Source organism: Eretmochelys imbricata, chromosome 8 (assembly GCF_965152235.1).
Source record: "Eretmochelys imbricata isolate rEreImb1 chromosome 8, rEreImb1.hap1, whole genome shotgun sequence".
In the NCBI taxonomy this organism is placed as follows: Eukaryota; Metazoa; Chordata; order Testudines; family Cheloniidae; genus Eretmochelys; species Eretmochelys imbricata.
In genome coordinates, this window is record NC_135579.1 from 43,649,256 (window position 1) to 43,666,170 (window position 16,915).

Here is a 16,915-nt window from a genome sequence, read left to right on the forward strand (position 1 = left end):
CGTTTTTGAAGGTTTTTTGTTGTAGATTGTTCTTTTAGGTCGTAATCGAGTGACGAGGGAGATTGAAGTGTTCTCCAACTGGTTTTTGAATGTTCTTGACATCTGATTTGTGTCCATTTATTCTTTTACATAGAAACCGTCCAGTCTGGCCAATGTACATGGCAGAGGGGCATTGCCGGCACATGATGGCATATATCACACCCATTTTTTCATGTTCTCTGTGTATAGGTCTTCCTACTGTATTTTCCACTGCATGCATCCGACGAAGAGGGTTTTAGCCCATGAAAGCTTATGCTCAAAGAAATGTTAGTCTCCAAGGTGCCACAGGTACTCCTCGTTCTTTTTATTAAAATTTAAGACAGTGGCCAGTAATGATCAGGATGGCTAGCAACCAACAACAGGAACAAGCTGTTTAACTGCTACAAAATAAAACCAGTAAGTGACAGAGGAAAAAAAGAGCCAGTTCATTTCTGTTTATTATTTCATGTTCTGGATTTTTGGTTTCTGTTATCACTTTTTAATTCACCATCTTTGTAGCCATGGGATTTTCCATAGCACCAGCGAACATGGAACCAAAATGAATCATAGCGTGTGCGATTCACTGATTTGCTATCCAGTGGTTGCCATGGGGATGTAGTACCAGAACCCCAGGTTCCCCTCCAAATCCCTAGAGGGAAACAGCCTTAGCACACTTTCATTTAATAATTCCATTGTTCTCTGCCCTGAAAGCCACAGCTTTTCTAGGGCTTTGGGGTTTTTGTTTTTGTTTTTAAACCTAGAAGCATTTGCCAGAGAACTCTTGCAGAACCAGAGACTATGAAATCACAACATGAGACTGAAACCCCAAACTGAGAAGGGAGGGGATTTTCCAGTAGACTGTTTAAAATCCATGACTTGTTTTTGTTAAATCCATTCACCCTGTGAAAGACTCAGCCTTCATCATTATTATTATTTATTTATATTACCTCAGCCTAGGAGGCCCAATCCTGGATCACGATCCCATTTAAGACAGACACTGTATACACAAAGAACAAAAAGATGGTGCCTGCCCCCATGGGCTTACAATTTACCCAAACTCTCTACATCTCAGGGCTCAGAAAGCTTACCTCCCCAATTCTCTAGACCTCCGAGGGGTTATCAAGCAGAAACTGGAAAGACAAGACTTGATATTTGGGATATTTCTATGATAAAGACAAGCAAAAAGAACTTTTCAGGCCTCCTTTATACACAATAAAGAGCAAGTTGTGTCCCCTTTGCCCAGCTGCTCCACCTCACAAATGGGAAGACTCTGGGAACTAGAGGATCAGAATTATCAAGGATTTCAATGCTTTTGATGCAACTGAAAACTCCCCTGTGAAGAGCACGGGAACTATCTGTGGACATGTCAACATTAGAAGCACTTTACCAGTATAGCTATACCCATATACTATATTATGCCAGCAAAGCACTCCTAGTGTGGACACAGCTTATATAAACAAAGCTGCCCTTTTACAGGAATACCTTACCCCACCACCCTCAAACAAATCTAGCTATCCCAATTAAAATGAAGTTTTGCTTTTATAATTAGGTCCACACTAGGGATTTCTATCAGCACAGCTACGTCAATCAGGGATCACAGCTCTTAATACTCCTGACCAATACAGCTATGCTAGTAGAAGCCTGTAACGTAGACACAGTCTGTATTTTTATGAATATTGTGGAAACCTCTATTTGATTTGAGTGTGTGACTTCTATAGAGAAGCCTAAGGGTTAACTCAGTCCTATGAGGCTCTGTAAGACCACAGGAAGGCAGATAATGAGGGTGAATTAAGCCCAATCTCCAATACTTGATGAGAAAGATAACTATCAGTACCAGTGGAACTGGTGGATCCAGCTTGTAATCTTCCTTGTCTATAGGGTCAGGAGGAAGTTCCAGTTGCTCTCTTGGACAAGAGAGGTGATGTGACACCCTATTAGGTCACACAGTCCCTGGGTATCATGCACAGGCATTTCATGGGCACCAATAGGAAGGTCAAAGTTGGGTTGTGGAGGTCCCAAAGGATGGGGCACCTCCAGTCCCAAGGAGAGTGTCCTGGTTTGGGTAGGGGATGCTGGTTCCAAGAAACTCTTGACTTCCTGTCCTGTACAGATCTTGTTGGTGGAAGCAAGGATGGTTCCTCCAGAATATCTGATTTTCCGATTATAAGAAGCTCAAATCTCGCTCAATCAGCAGTGCCAATGGTTCTGTCAAAGTAAAGCCATGGCTAGTAGACAGGAAGGGGGTAGACTTCTCCCAGAGCCAGTGTCTCTTGGTGGAGTCAAAATCTCCCTGGTGAGGTTCAGTCCTGACAACCAGTGCAGATCCAGGAGAACAAAGACATTCACGGAAGTGGTGTGTCTTTCCATTCTCCTTGGGTCACCCACGGGTTTGTCAGCCCATACAGACAGAGCTGAAGTAGGAAGGTTCTGATTTGGCAGATCCACAAGGGACTGGGATGGTACCCCCAGTGGCTAAGATTCCTGACGGATGCTCTTTGTTGGTACTGGCAGTCCAAGGTCTCTTGATCTGGACAGTACTGCTTGCACTGGCACTGCCAGTGCAGAGTCCGGTAGCAGCGGAGCTTGCTCCTATGCACCTTTCTATCATCGACATCCTAAGCCTTTGGAAGCTGGGCACGAAGACCTGCCCGACCTGGACGGGGTGAGCGTGGGATCTGTCCTCTTTGGAGTGGACTTCGAAGCGGATCTGCTCTTGTGCTTATGAGACTGTGCCCTGCTCTCCTGCAGAAATCCTGAGAGGTTCCACAGGTGTAGTCTCCTGCATTAGACTTCATGGTAGGAAGCGTGCTCTTTGATCACTCTGGCCAATGTACTGCAGGGTTCATCCAGCCTGGGTCTGATTGAGACCTCTTAGCCTTCTCCATTAGGTGCTTTTTAAGCCAAAATGCTTGCACCTATCAGGTCCAGCTAAGAAAGGAGTGACAGGTGCTGCACCTGCCAGAGATATGCACTTCTCCCAGGCAGTACAGGTGGTCATCACTGATCAGGAAGATACAGAGACAGGAGATGCAGCTTTTCAAGCTTGCTATACTGTGCATAATCTAATTCCCATTCTGGGAAGCCAGAGGGATCCCCAGGGTGGGGATTCTAACTACCCACTAGCTATACTAATAGAGTGGTTGGCAAGGTGGCGCCCGCCAGGGCATTTTTGTTCGCCCACAGGACACCCCACTGCCAAAATGCTGCAGCCAAGTGCAACCACCAGAGAACCACCCGCCAAAATGCCGCCGAGAAGCGTTGCCGCTTCTCGGCAGCATTTCAGCGGCGATGCTTCTTGCCACTGCCGCTTCTCGGCGGCATTTTGGTGGCCGGTTCTCCGGATGCATTTCGGCAGCGGGGTGTCTGGTACCCGCCACAGTCTTCTGGGAATAGCATGCTATTCCCACAGAAAGGTTGGGGACCACTGTACTAATAGAACCATTAACACTAATTATACTAAAGATAACACTAATAAACTTTGAAATATTTACAGGTTTGAAGACAAAGGAGAAGTTCTGGACACTAAAGGTTCCAATTCAAGCCATACAGCAGTAAGAAGGAACTGAAGAGGTGGTCGGTTCACCCAGTGCTACTCCTTGGATCCTAGATGCAGAACACAAGCAGAGTAGGGGCGCAGATACGGATCAACAGACACTGCTTTCAAAAGTTCTCAAGTCTCAGGTGCATGGAGCACACATGTACCCATAGTGGAATGCACAGAGCAACCAGTTCTCAAAGGAGGCTAAGTTTACGTAAGGCAATATGCTTTAAGCCTTAAAGCTTTTGTTATTTTTAACCTTTTCTCTGTTTGTGCTGCTCCTATAATAAATAAAGCAGACACTGTTTTGAACAAGCTGTTTTCTGTCATTTCTGGAGAAGATTCCATAGCAGGTGTCAAAAACAGATATGGTTGATCAACATGGAGTACTGTAGACTGGTGATCCAGTCTAAAAGTGCGGTGAATCAGAGTTCCACTCAGAGAAATGCACATATAGGTCTGCCACTTGAAAAAAGTACCCAAAAAGAGATTACAGATGAAGTTCACCCCAAACCATAACATCCTCCTGAAGAGAATAATTTTGACATTTCTCTCTCTCTCTCATTGAATATTAGCACTACATTTTTAGAGCTGGAATAGTTATACGCACGGATGTATCAAGACAGTTCTTGTTCACAGTACTCTTTGAAGTCATGTGTTCCTTTTTTTATTGCTCTTGATGTTATTTTGTTTAATGTCAGACCCATTCTCTACAGGCCTAATACATGGAATTTTAATTCTTAAAACTATAAATAAAATCAGAAGAGCAAGCCCACATGGATTCACTCCACACAGTTGCTCAAGTGAGCAGGACTTGTAGGAAGAACTTTGCCCATCTAGAAATGCTGATGAACCTCGGACACCCAGGAAGGAGAAGATCAGACAAAGGGAGGGGTGTCGCAGGACTTTTGTTGTCTTCAAAAATCTGTAACTCTCAGAGTAAAGTCTCTGCAGCCAAGAAATTCCCTTACCAAGCCTGTGTTCCATCCTTTCCTACCACATAGTCCCCAAAGGGACGAAATTAGAAGTCCAAAGTGCCCACAGCCTAGATGGAGAGCGTGCAAGCAATTGGGAGGGGACGTTCAGGAGGTTATCGGGCAGCAGTGCCCCACGTCCCAGGGAAAGACGTTGGGCAAGAAGTCTGAGCCCAGGAGTGTGCTCTATGGCTAAAAACAGTGACAAGACTCTACCCTGACCTAGTTGGCTTGGAAGTGCATGGGACCCAGAGACTGGGTCCACTCGCATCTCACTGGTGAACATGCAGAATACAACTGGGCCGGTTGTAACACTTAGCACTGGCCATTTTAAAAATTTAGCTTGTGTGTCCTTTGGTGCTAAGAGCAGGGAGTTTATTTGGAGTAGGTATGTAAGTGTGGAGGGAGAAATCACCTTTTATAGAATCACAGGACTAGAAGGGACCTTGATAGGTCATCTAGTCCAGCCCCCTGCACTCATGGCAGGACTAAGTATTATCTCTAGACCATCCCTGACAGGTGTTTGTCTAACCTGCTCTTAAAAATCTCCAATGATGGAGATTCCACAACCTCCCTAGGCAATTTATTCCAGTGCTTAATCACCCTGACAGTTAGGAACTTTTTCCTAATGTCCAACCTAAACCTCCCTCATTGGTGAGGCCTCATCTGGAGTACTGTGTCCAGTTTTGGGCCCCACACTACAAGAAGGATGTGGATAAATTGGAAAGTGTCCAGCGAAGGGCAACAAAAATGATTAGGGGACTGGAACACATGACTTATGAGGAGAGGCTGAGGGAACTGGGATTGTTTAGTCTGCAGAAGAGAAGAATGAGGGGGGATTTGATAGCTGCTTTCAACTACCTGAGAGGTGGTTCCAGAGAGGATGGTTCTAGACTATTCTCAGTGGTAGAAGAGGACAGGACAAGGAGTAATGGTCTCAAGTTGCAGTGGGGGAGGTTTAGGTTGGGTATTAGGAAAAACTTTTTCACTAGGAGGGTGGTGAAACACTGGAATGCGTTACCTAGGGAGGTGGTAGAATCTCCTTCCTTAGAAGTTTTTAAGGTCAGGCTTGACAAAGCCCTGGCTGGGATGATTTAATTGGGGATTGGTCCTGCTTTTGAGCAGGGGGTTGGACTAGATGACCTCCTGAGGTCCCTTCCAACCCTGATATTCTATGATTCTATGATTCCCTTGCTGCAATTTAAGCCCATTGCTTCTTGTTCTATCCTCAGAGGTTAAGAAAAACAATTTTTATCCCTCCTCCTTGTAACAACTTTTTACACACTTGAAAACTGTTATGTCCCCCCTCAGTCTTCTCTTTTCCAGACTAAACAAACCCAATTTTTTCAGTCTTCCCTTATCTTCATTTCTTCATTCCCCAACATATTTTATAACACTCGGGCAGAGTTTAGACAGTATCATATGCTAGACCTTGTATGTGAAGTAGAGAATTTTAAATGGAAAGTTATCAAACGTTATTTGTCTGCGCAATTTGTTTGGCCACTGTTTCGGATTTCCCAGTTTCACCAGATCCAGCAGATTCCCACCCAGCCTTAGCTCGCTCCAGAGCAGGCTTTCTGCACAATGACATCTTTTTATTGGTGGGAGCATAACAGTAAATCTCACTACTCCCTCAGGAAGGCTGAAAGTTCATTAGTTACTCAATGAATAGTGATAGCAGCTATTAGGCACTCAAATATTTCTTAAAATGCTATTTGCCACTTCCTGGCATATTCCACGCACCGAGAGAGAACTCATACAGCCCTCCCCTTTGCCTAAATTGTAGGAGAACCCACAGGTATTGTCTAGAAAGGGAAAATCCAGAAACCCACAGTTGCGATTTTAAATCCTACTATTATAGTACATTAACAATTGATGGGGTGGGGAGGACAAACAAAAAAAACCTGCTCACCGTGCAGACAGAGGCTTCATCCCTGATTTTCACTCTATTCACAGTCAGTAGCTGCTCCAGCAGGCTGATTCTGTTTAGGAGCCAGGAAAATGCCAGCAGTAACTCCCTGCTACCCTGTGAGCCGTCAGAAGGGAGCTGATAGAATTCTGGCCTGCCATAGCCATGGTACCATAACACTGACTTTACAAACCGAATTTGCGTGCCTGAAAAGTAGAAAAGCAGGAAAATGTGTCATATTGCACTACCCACCCTTTTCCAGGAACAGCTGCTTCCTGGAGACAATTAACCACATTTCATATCATACTGAGGGTAAGGAGACTGATGTTCTCTGGTTAGGCATGAACAGATACAGTACAGGCAGCAAGAATTCAAGCTTCCCCTGTGCTGCCCCACCCTGACACGCTGGAACCACCTCTATAGAGGGGAATAGAAATTCAGTCTCCAGACCCATTCAGCCCTTTGCCTCTCAGAGACTAACAAGGCCAATTTGCAACTGGCTTGCAGCTGGGGGGTGCCTTTCCTACTAGCCACTGGACTCAAACCGACCCTCCTTTCATATGGGCCACCAAACACACTACAAGATGGCAACTCTTCTAGGTCACTGTTGACCTGAGGTGGATCAAAACCTAGAGATGAAAGGTTCCACAGCCTACTACAAATCTCTGAGCACTAGTGAGCAAATAAAGTTACAGTAGCATACATACAACAGGCACAGCAGGCTGCAGAGACTGCATTTTGTGCTCAGCTATATTCTCTTCAATTTTCCTTCATCATGGATTTTACCTGACAATTGCAATGTGACCTGAAGAGAGGTCTGCTTGCCTCTTTCACCAATAGAAGCTGGTTCAATGAAAGATATTACCTCACTCACCTTGTTTCTCTCAATTACAATGCAAATACTATGGATTGTAAAGCAAGAGTCACTTCACTAGGGGAGAAAGAGAAAAGGTTAAACCAACAAATAAAGTTTCTTCCCTTCCCAAGTGAAGTGTTTCAATATCTCCATGTTGTTTCACCACAAAGCATCAGTAAACCCAAACTCAGGGCCCCACGTAGTCAGTGCTTAACTTCCATGTCCTCTATCACATCTGCATGTTCCTCATTTGCCTACTCCCTGTCACTAGCATGATAAACTTCTCATCTGGTCACATGCATTGTGAGCTTTTTCCCCTGAATGCTGTTGACTAATGAAGCTCAAAATAACATAATGCCTGACTGCCAAAGAAAAAGCATGAATGGAAAGAAACACCTGTGACTCTAGAAAAGTTATTTGTTAATCTTAAAAAAGAATTCCTTGGGGAAAAGTGTCTAACCACATCACTTGAGCTGTGAAACGTTAGGGAGTTTTGCATGCTAGGGGCAATCATACCAAGCTAAAACACAGCCACTAGAAGCCCGAAACTTGAACGTACTCGTTACATTCGAATAGCACTCATTACACTTAAACAGCAGCACATCCTTAACAGTAGTCACTAAGTAGCTGCCTGCACTGGCAAGAGCAAGTAAATCTACACAGGCAGTAAGCCCACTTCATTTCTCAATTTGGAAAGGAGAGTCTTTAAAAAGTGGGAGGAACCAAGCTAACTCTCAGCAGTGGACTGTTTTGAGCACTATATCAAGAACTGGCCTAACCTGATGACAGTTTGTGAACAAAATCATGAGAAAACAGATGGCTCTGTCACAGCCAAAGTTCTCAACACTGGGCTTAAGAGAAATGTTGAACACATGCTGACTATCCCTGAAGCCTATTTCTATAGCCTTGAACAAAATGCAGAGAAATAACTGTTTTATTGCTGATGGTGTTGAAATTTGGAAGGAACTGAGTGAGATCTTAAAAAGAGAAATATGCAATGACAAAGTTAAATTACAAGCATTAAAAAAAAAAAAAAAAGAATGGGACAAGTACTATCTCCAGCTCATTTTCTTGCAAATATTTTCAATACTTGGGTCAAACCTGAACTCCTGAAGAAGAGAAGTTGGCTATGGCATGGACATCCAGCAATCATCCCTCCATAATGCCAACCATAATAAACTTCAGAGCTAAGGCTGAACCATTCAAGAAATATATGTTTGCTGATGATGTTTTAAAGAAAGTCATATCAGTGACCTGGTAGAAGTCACTTAAGCACTTGGATTTAGAGACTGCTGAAGTGATAATCTCATTTTTAACTGCAGTAGCTTCTTCTGCCGGTGTAGAAAGAATATTTTCTTCCTTTGGACTAATCCATTCCCAATTGAGAAATCGTTTGGGACCTGAAAAAGCAGGAAAGCTTGTTTTTCTTTTCCAGATTATGAACAAACAGGAAAATGAAGGTGAAGACCACTGAGTTAGCTGCAGAAGCCAATATTTTACATTTCTCATGTTGACTTGCCTCACATAGTCTATTTAATTTTTGGTTTTGGTTTTTTTTAAATTTCATTTAATTATTTTAGTTAAAAACAATTTTAACAAAAACAAACCTGATTTTAAAAAACATACATGTTTAACTAAATTCAAAAATTCATATGCTTGTTTTGTTAAAATAGGATGTTTGCTGTTGAAGAAAAAAATCCAGAATCCATAACATTGTTGTTTTAGTTAAATAAAACAATTTAAATATCTGTCTGGTGATGTTCTCCTCCTAATACAGCATGGCAAGAAAATCCTCCAAATACTAATGATTAACCTGTTGAATTGGAGATAGTTCACCTCCCAATGACTTCATAAATATCTGCTTCAGTTACCTTTGGTAAATGAAATAACCAAACAATCATTCGTTTTCTGATATAGCTGTAAAACTAATCTGAAAAGTTTTCAAAATAAATCACTTTCAAAATGTATAGTGTGTACCTTCTAAAAATGAAACCTACATCTGTCTGAGTTGTGAAGAATATGTATTAAGTTTATAAACCAACAAGAATGCACTTTTATGTAGAAATCGATGATTAAATCGAGTCTTCCTGACTAGTGATTTAAATCAAATTGATTTAAATCAAATCCACCCTGTTTAAAAGAGTATGAGATGTTCATATGCTATAGCAGTGATGGCCGTATAAGTAATCTAATCTAATACAGATAGATGCACTCTGCCAAAAGAAGAGTGTGATCGTGTAGAATAGAGAGAAGAATGCTCCTTATATAGCAGATAATGCTAATAACTGCGGTACAATACCTGTTTTTTGGCCAATGCTTTACTGAGGCACTTCATTAAGGGAAGGGAATTTGCATAGAACGGTTCTGTTGATCTTTATAATAAACCCCTCTCAGCATGCACATTTCACTTGAAAAAGACAGTTTAGTGAACACGGGCCAAGCCGTGATACAGCACTCATGTTGTGCCCTTCCTTTTTACGACGCCTGCAGAACCCTTCCAATGAATTACAGCTTTGTATTCAACAGAGAACTACACATTATTCTGAGTTTATGCATGCTAGGAAGAAAGAAATGTGAGTCAAGGCAAGGAATGAAAATGGATGCATTACTTCGTGTGCTCAGGCAAAAACCACCTGTAGAGATGTCACAAATCAGAGTTATTAAGGAAAATTATTGCTGCAGAAAAACAGTTCTGGTTTGACAGGTGAGAATGAAAGAGATACAATAGCTACAGAGCTCTTTTTGGCAGTATCAAAATTGCTAGACCAAAAGATAACTGACACGTCAAAAGGCAGATCCCACTAGCATTTTAAGAGTTCATGCAGATTGTAAGCTAATGGAAAGAGCAGTATGAAGGTACTGGCCGTGACTTCATTAAAGTTAATGCCAGAGTTCCAATACACGGCTGACTTTGACTCACTCTCTAACTTACTTGATGAAGGAACTATTGTTCACACATACCCCCAAAATTCAGAACTTTTTTCCCCCCAGAAGTTTAGGATAAGAAATAATTATATAGAGAAAGAGGGAAAATATTCTCTTCCAAAACAGGATGACTTCCAAGATTTTCCAGCCACTGAACACTGGGGAGATTTGCTGGTGTGTGGTTTGGTTCTAGTTTTGGGTTTTCTGCACAAGTGCAACAGCTCATTCATTTTAAACACACTGTCTGTAGTACATAATACTTTCTAAATGATTTCCCAAATTTGAAGTTATGTACTATCACTCATTAAAAACATGACAATCTTTTTCTATATGAAGTATAAAGTGACCATTGGTCACTCCACAATTACGATTGTTTAAAACAGAAGTTTGAATCCTCCCTAAAATTCACATACATAGTAAAAGTGACTTGAAAACCCATATGCTAGTTCACAAATTGGGGTATAGCCTGTAGTATAAATCTGAGGGTCATTTAATCAAAAGGTTTCAGAGTGGTAGCCATGTTAGGCTGTATCAGCAAAAACAATGAGGAGTCATTGTGGCACCTTAGAGATTAACAAATTTATTTGCGCATAAGCTTTCATGGGCTATAACCCACTTCATCAGACGCATGGAGTGAAAAATACAGTAAGCTGTATAAATATTACAGCACATGAAAAGATGGGAGTTGCCTTCCCAAGTGGGGGGGTCACTGTTAACTAGGCCAATTCAATTAAGGTGGAAGTGGCCTATTCTCAACGGTTGAGAAGAACGGGTTGAATATCAAGAGAGGGAAAATTACTTTTGTAGTGCTAACGAGGCCAATGCAAAAGGATACCCAAGCCAATCTCTCTCCAAAATGACCAGTTTTTAAAATTTGGAAAGTCTATCACTTTTTTGGAACACATGCTGAATAAAAACACATGGGCAGAAACCACAGGATACTTGTATCCTTGGGATACCCTGCAAGAGCTAGTGTCTGGAACAATAACCAGTTCCAAAACCTAACAATAGAAAATAACTAGAGGTTGTTTTGGTCCTACAAGTGGCAAGGATTGCTCAGACCTCTGGCAATGCGCACAGACTCCAGGTCAAAACTCAAAGAGCAATCTCAGAGAAAATACTTTTAGTCTACAAGGTGCACTGGCCTGGGAGCCAGGAGACTGTGAAATCAAGTGTCCTCCTCCACTGACTGCTTTTAATATTTGTGTGCACTTCATAACTTATACTGACCAAGGCATGATACTCCTGTTCTAGGGCCAGGAAATTATTACTTTCCCTCAATTTTACAGAAAAGGTAACTGAGAAGTTACACAAAGAAGGGAAGGATGGCCCAGTTGTTAAGGTACTAGTCTAGGTCTCGGAGACCCAAGTTCAAATCTGCTACGAACTTCCTGTGTGACAATGGGCGAGTCACTTAGTCTTTCTGTTTCCCAGATTGTCATCTGTAACATGGGATGTTGTGAGAATAAAGTACATCGATAGAACGAGGAGTAATGGTCTCAAGTTGCAGTGGGGAAAGTTTAGGTTGGATATTAGGAAAAACTTTTTCACTAGGAGGGTGGTGAAACACTGGAATGTGTTACCTACGGAGGTGGTGGAATATCCTTCCTTAGAAGTTTTTAAGGTCAGGCTTGACAAAGCCCTGGCTGGGATGATTTAGTCGGAGATTGGTCCCGCTTTGAGCAGGGGGTTGGACTAGATGACCTCCTGAGGTCCCTTCCAACCCTGATATTCTATGATTCTACACTAAAGATTAGGAGGCACTGAGATACTGCAAAAATGGGGGATACATAATAGAACACTGGTCTTGAATATGGCAGACCCAACTTTCGTTCACTTAGCCATGTGATACATGTGCTAAATCTGTATGCTTGGCTATCCTGCCTGTACCACTGCTTTAACCACTAAACCAGACTGCTTGAAATCAAACCAGAAAGAGACTCCAGGAATCCTAATTCCCAAAGTCTAGCAAAAACTGTGCAACTCACTAGCAAAGTGTGTGTCAACTTTCTGATTACAGGATCATCATGTGCACATGAAGATCTCAAGTTCAGACTCTGCCAACAACCAATGTGGGAGCAATCAGAGTTCCATATGATGGCATTTCTATTTTCCCAATTTAATATTTTAAAAGTCCAATCAACCTGTAAATTAACAGATTAGAGGCCAAATTATGTGTTCAGCTATGCTTTCTGCATGTCTATCCCTATCAAGGTGCAAGAGGCACAGCTGAATTGCCTTAGCACATAGGTGCACATGATGGAACTTCAGTGTTAATGTCTGTGCATAGCAATTGAAGCAGCAGGAAAAAAAATGATGATCCTGTGATTAAGGCAGTGGACTGGGAACTGAACCAGGGGGAACCAGTGTTCAATTCTTGGCTCAGCCATGGATTTCCTGAGAGATCCTGGCCAAGTCATTTAATCTCTGCTTCATTTTCCACAACTGTAGGCTACTTTGGCTCTTCAGAAGCCTGACAAGCATAGTTTGACTCATGGAGATTTCAGGAGCCAATTTTGGCTGGTTTGGGGCTGAGAAACCTTCTAAGGCTGTGGGAGGATTCCACAGTCACGTCATCCCTGCTTTAGTGAAGGGGCACACTGTAGGGGATCACTGGGGGATATCCGGGGAAGGCATAGCCCTGGGAACAAGCACTGTGTCTGTTGTAATGTATATTTAAATACCAACAGTGATTAAGCTCTTTCATTTGACAAGATGGTAAAAGAGCCAACCTGTACGCAAGCTTTCTCTGCAACATGGTTCCTGATTATAGCTGTATTTTACATCCTCTCTAAAGTACATACACATAGTGGATTCCTTCTTCACTCCGAGACTTGGCTCCACAACACAGGCTGTATAAATCTGAGGCACAGTTCATCCATTATAATCCGCAGCCCTAAGGTAGGATTTAATGGCACTTTACTGTGGAGTCAAGTGTCATGTTTGGAAGGAGAAAATAAGAGATTAGAGAGGAAGTAAAGCTGTTTTCTGTAATTATCTCTGAGCACTCTGGGGACTTGTAAGGCCAATGCACAGTGTAAATGCAACTGCAGTGACCTGTTAGGTAAAATGCACCAAACAAGCAAGAGCCTACAGCTGATGAGAGAACATCCAGCTTGCCTGACTGACACCTCATTAACATGGATAAAACAAGCTGAGTATGAATCAAGAGCCATCTTCACACCTTTGATGCAAGAATTAGGGTCAATGGGATAAACTGAGATGTTCAGAATGGAGTCTGAAGCCCCCATTACAGGGAATGGGCTGCTGAGGAAGGGGAGCTCTAAGTCCAGCTCAGGTCACTCCCAGAAACAGAGACAAACCTTACAAGCACTGGGTGGGAAAATACTTTATTACCTATGGTATCAAGCTCAGTCCATCCTCCATCATGGATTTGCTTTAGAAGAGAATACAGCAGCCTCCAAATCTGCAAGCTCTATGAAAGAACAAAAAGGAAACATCAGCATTCAGAACAGTTGCCATGTATTTGTCTTTAATTACTCAGCACTGGCCATTGTCTTGTATTGCCCTGTGCTTCCTCAGATTAATGGCAATAACGTGAAGATTGTGCATTCAGCAAAAGAAAAAGTGTTACAGGATTGTTGACTGCCTGGATCAATTGGCACCTCTCACACACAACAGCACTGCTTCTAAAAAGGCACAGCCACATACTGCACACTTTATACTTACACTTGTACCAGTTCGTTCTGGGATGCCTGAAAGAAATGTTCTATAATGCTGCAGAAGCAGGGGCTTTAGGGTAATTTGTAAACACGAGGCATTGCATTGTGGGCTATTATTACGAGAACTAGCTCAATGAATGTAGTTAGAAGCTAGGATAGCACAGTTACAGACTATGACAGTTTAAGCCTTAAACTCTGAGGCAAGCCAAGGAATTGCAGCCAACATTTGTAAAATGCCTACACAAATACAAAACAGCCTATATGCAGAGGTAGGTCAAGGCCTTCCTGCCAATGGAGTTTCCAAAGCCCTAGTACAGAGGGGGCCTAAGATCGTTCAGGATGAAGGGAGGGAAGTATACTCGGAGTGACAAGTAGAATGTGCTGCACACCAGAGGGAAGTGTCAAGCTTCAATTTTGAAAATAGAAGTTTCCAGGAAATTCTCCAGAAGCCCTGAAAAGTTCCTTGCCTTGGACAAAATTCTAAGTAAGAGAAGACATGGAAAGAGATCATCCGACTGAAAAGAAAGGAAGGGTGGTATGGAGAAAATTTTGCTCTTGGACTTAGAAGATTATTTCCCTCTAACATAAATGAGAAGGGATCATGCATATCTGGCTGTTTAGGCTTTTTATTTCCCACCATGGGAGGAGGAGGAAGCTGGTGTCATTACAGGGATGGCAGACATATCATGACTAAAGGTCCTCAGGTGGGTTATGAGGGTACCTTCATGGTGGGAGGTGAGGAGGTGACATTACAGAGTCAAGGTTTCAGGGGGAATGTAACCGTCAGGCACGGGAGGGGGGAAGGTAATTCAAATTCAGGTAGGGTGTGAATTTAGAGCTCCAGAACTATTCCTGAATAACTCTGTATGTGAAGATTCTTAGTACAGAATAAGGGCAGCCGCACATCGAGTTATTCAGCAGTTATTGCAGAATATCTCCATGTGTGGACAAACCCTTAGGTGGGGACATTACAGGGATCACAGCAAAGGGATGCCAATGCAACCAGGTGGTAACAAGCTAGCGAAGAACACCATGGAGAGCTGAAGGGCACAGATACACAGAGTTGTACAGATTAGCTATCCAAACAGTATGGAGGAATTATTTTAATTAGAACTACCAAGTAACACTGAATATTCATATAGCACCATCCCATCCACACACCTTAGAGTGTTTTATACTGCTCACTGTTACTATTGCTCCTTTACAGCAGGCAAAACCGATGCACAGACCTTGTTGCCACTGGGGATTTGTTCCAACCCCACTCACTGGTGTAGCTGCCCAGTGCAGACTTTCCTACAAGCAAAGCTGTTACAAGCCACAGTTTGCACCACTGCAGTGTGACCTGGTTGCACACAGGGCTGAGTGGCAAACTGTGCTTATATCAGCTGCACCCGTCTCACCAGGGGCTTGCAACTGGGTAGCTATGCCAAAGGCAGGAATACCCAGTATGAAGAAGGCCTGAGAGCACAAGGAAGTTGCCTAGGGTCCCACCACAGGGGGTGAAGGTATGGGAGAAGAGATGACATTATAAGGGCAAAGGGAGAAGCAGACAATGTTATGGAGCAGGGGGGATGATGTGGGGTAACGGGGGCAAACCTAGGAGGCGGAGGGATGCTAGGGGTCAGTAAGAGAGGAGGGGTATTGCTATGGGGCAGGGAGCACCGAGAGGGGCAGGGGTGCTGCTGGAGTGCAGTGAAGGGGCATTGTTAGGGGGCAGCGGTGCTGCTATGGGGCCCGGAGGGGCCAGTGATGTTGCTTTGGGGCAGCGGGGCATTGCTATGGGGCAGTGGCCGTTGCTATTGGGCCGGGGGGGGGGCGGTCCCGGCTTCCCCCGCTCTCACCGCCTCGGGCCGGTCGAACTTGGCGAGGCGGAAGGTCTCCGGGGCGGGCCGGCTCCCCGGTGGCAGCGCCCGGCACAGCGCCCCAATAGCCGCCGGCAGCGCCCCAGCCCGGCCCCGCCACATCCCGCGGCAGACTCCGACACTCGCCAGCTAGCGCCGCTCCCTCCGCTTAAACGGCGCCTCCGCGCTACTGCGCAGGTGCACACGGCCCCGCCTCCCAGGGCGCATGTGCACGTTGCGCGTGCGCAAGTGACGAGTGAAGCCACGCAGAAGCCGTCACCCTCGCCTTGCACCCTCAGTACTGCCCTTCCTGGGAGCACGTGGCCACGTGCTGGGCTCCGAGCGCTGGGTCAGGCTGCCGCGGCCCGGTGCCTCCCGGCCGGGGAGTAGCTCTTCCCTGCGCGTGCAGCGCTCTGCGCAGTGGGGCAGAGCCCAGCAGCCCGGAAATCCCGCAGCAGGGCTCTAGCGGGTCCAGCCCAGAGCTCGGTGCCAGGCTGGCCTCTGCTGCTGCCCTGCGGGCTAGACGTGTGCAGAAGGGTTTGCAGGAAAGCCCAGAGTCTGAGCTCATGTTACCTCAACAGCTGGGGCTTTATGTAGGGCATAAAATAGCAGAAGATTGGCAGTAAAATCACCAGAGTGGGCAAGTTCTCTGGGCCCCATCATGCTCTAAACATTTATTTCTGTGTGACTCGGCAGGTTCCGGCCAGGAGCGGACACAGCTGTGCAGCACCTTGTTGCTGGGACTCAAGAGAGCTGGGGACTCTTGCATACTAGATAGGGCATGTGGTCTGTCCGGGATTTCTTTTTCCTACACTAGCACTTATGTCGGTATAACTTATGTCGTTCAGGTGTGTGAAAAAAAAACCCTGAGTGACATGTTTCACCAACAGAAGCACTAGTAGGGACAGTACTACTACGTCTCCCTCTGACATAGCTTCTGCTTCTCGTTGGGTGTGGTTTAATTCTGCTGACAGGAGAGCTCTCTCCCATCAGCATAGAGGGGCTACCCAGGAGACTGTACAGCAGCGCAGTTGCATCGGTACAGCTGTGCCACTGTAAGGTGTGTAGTGTAGACATGACCAAAGATGATGACGTGTTTCTTTCATCTGTCTTGTGAAAAACGTAGCTATTTTGACATTTCATCTCAGTTTGGGACATAGTCAAATATTGA

General features: G+C 44.2%; 1 protein-coding gene across 3 annotated transcripts in view; it reads right to left on the bottom strand.

Annotated features, from left to right (window-relative positions):
* The window catches only part of TEDC1 (tubulin epsilon and delta complex 1), a 159,574-nt gene extending 143,657 nt beyond the window's left edge, over positions 1-15,917 (bottom strand). For all 3 annotated transcript variants that reach the window (XM_077823925.1, XM_077823924.1, XM_077823923.1), the window contains exons 1-3: positions 15,745-15,917; positions 13,578-13,656; positions 6,443-6,645 (exon numbers count right to left, since the gene is read on the bottom strand). In XM_077823925.1, coding sequence (XP_077680051.1) covers positions 6,443-6,645; positions 13,578-13,656; positions 15,745-15,867 — 405 coding nt within the window. In that variant the 5' untranslated portion in view covers positions 15,868-15,917. The remainder of the gene's footprint in view (positions 1-6,442; positions 6,646-13,577; positions 13,657-15,744) is intronic.
* Positions 15,918-16,915: the final 998 nt, after the last annotated feature.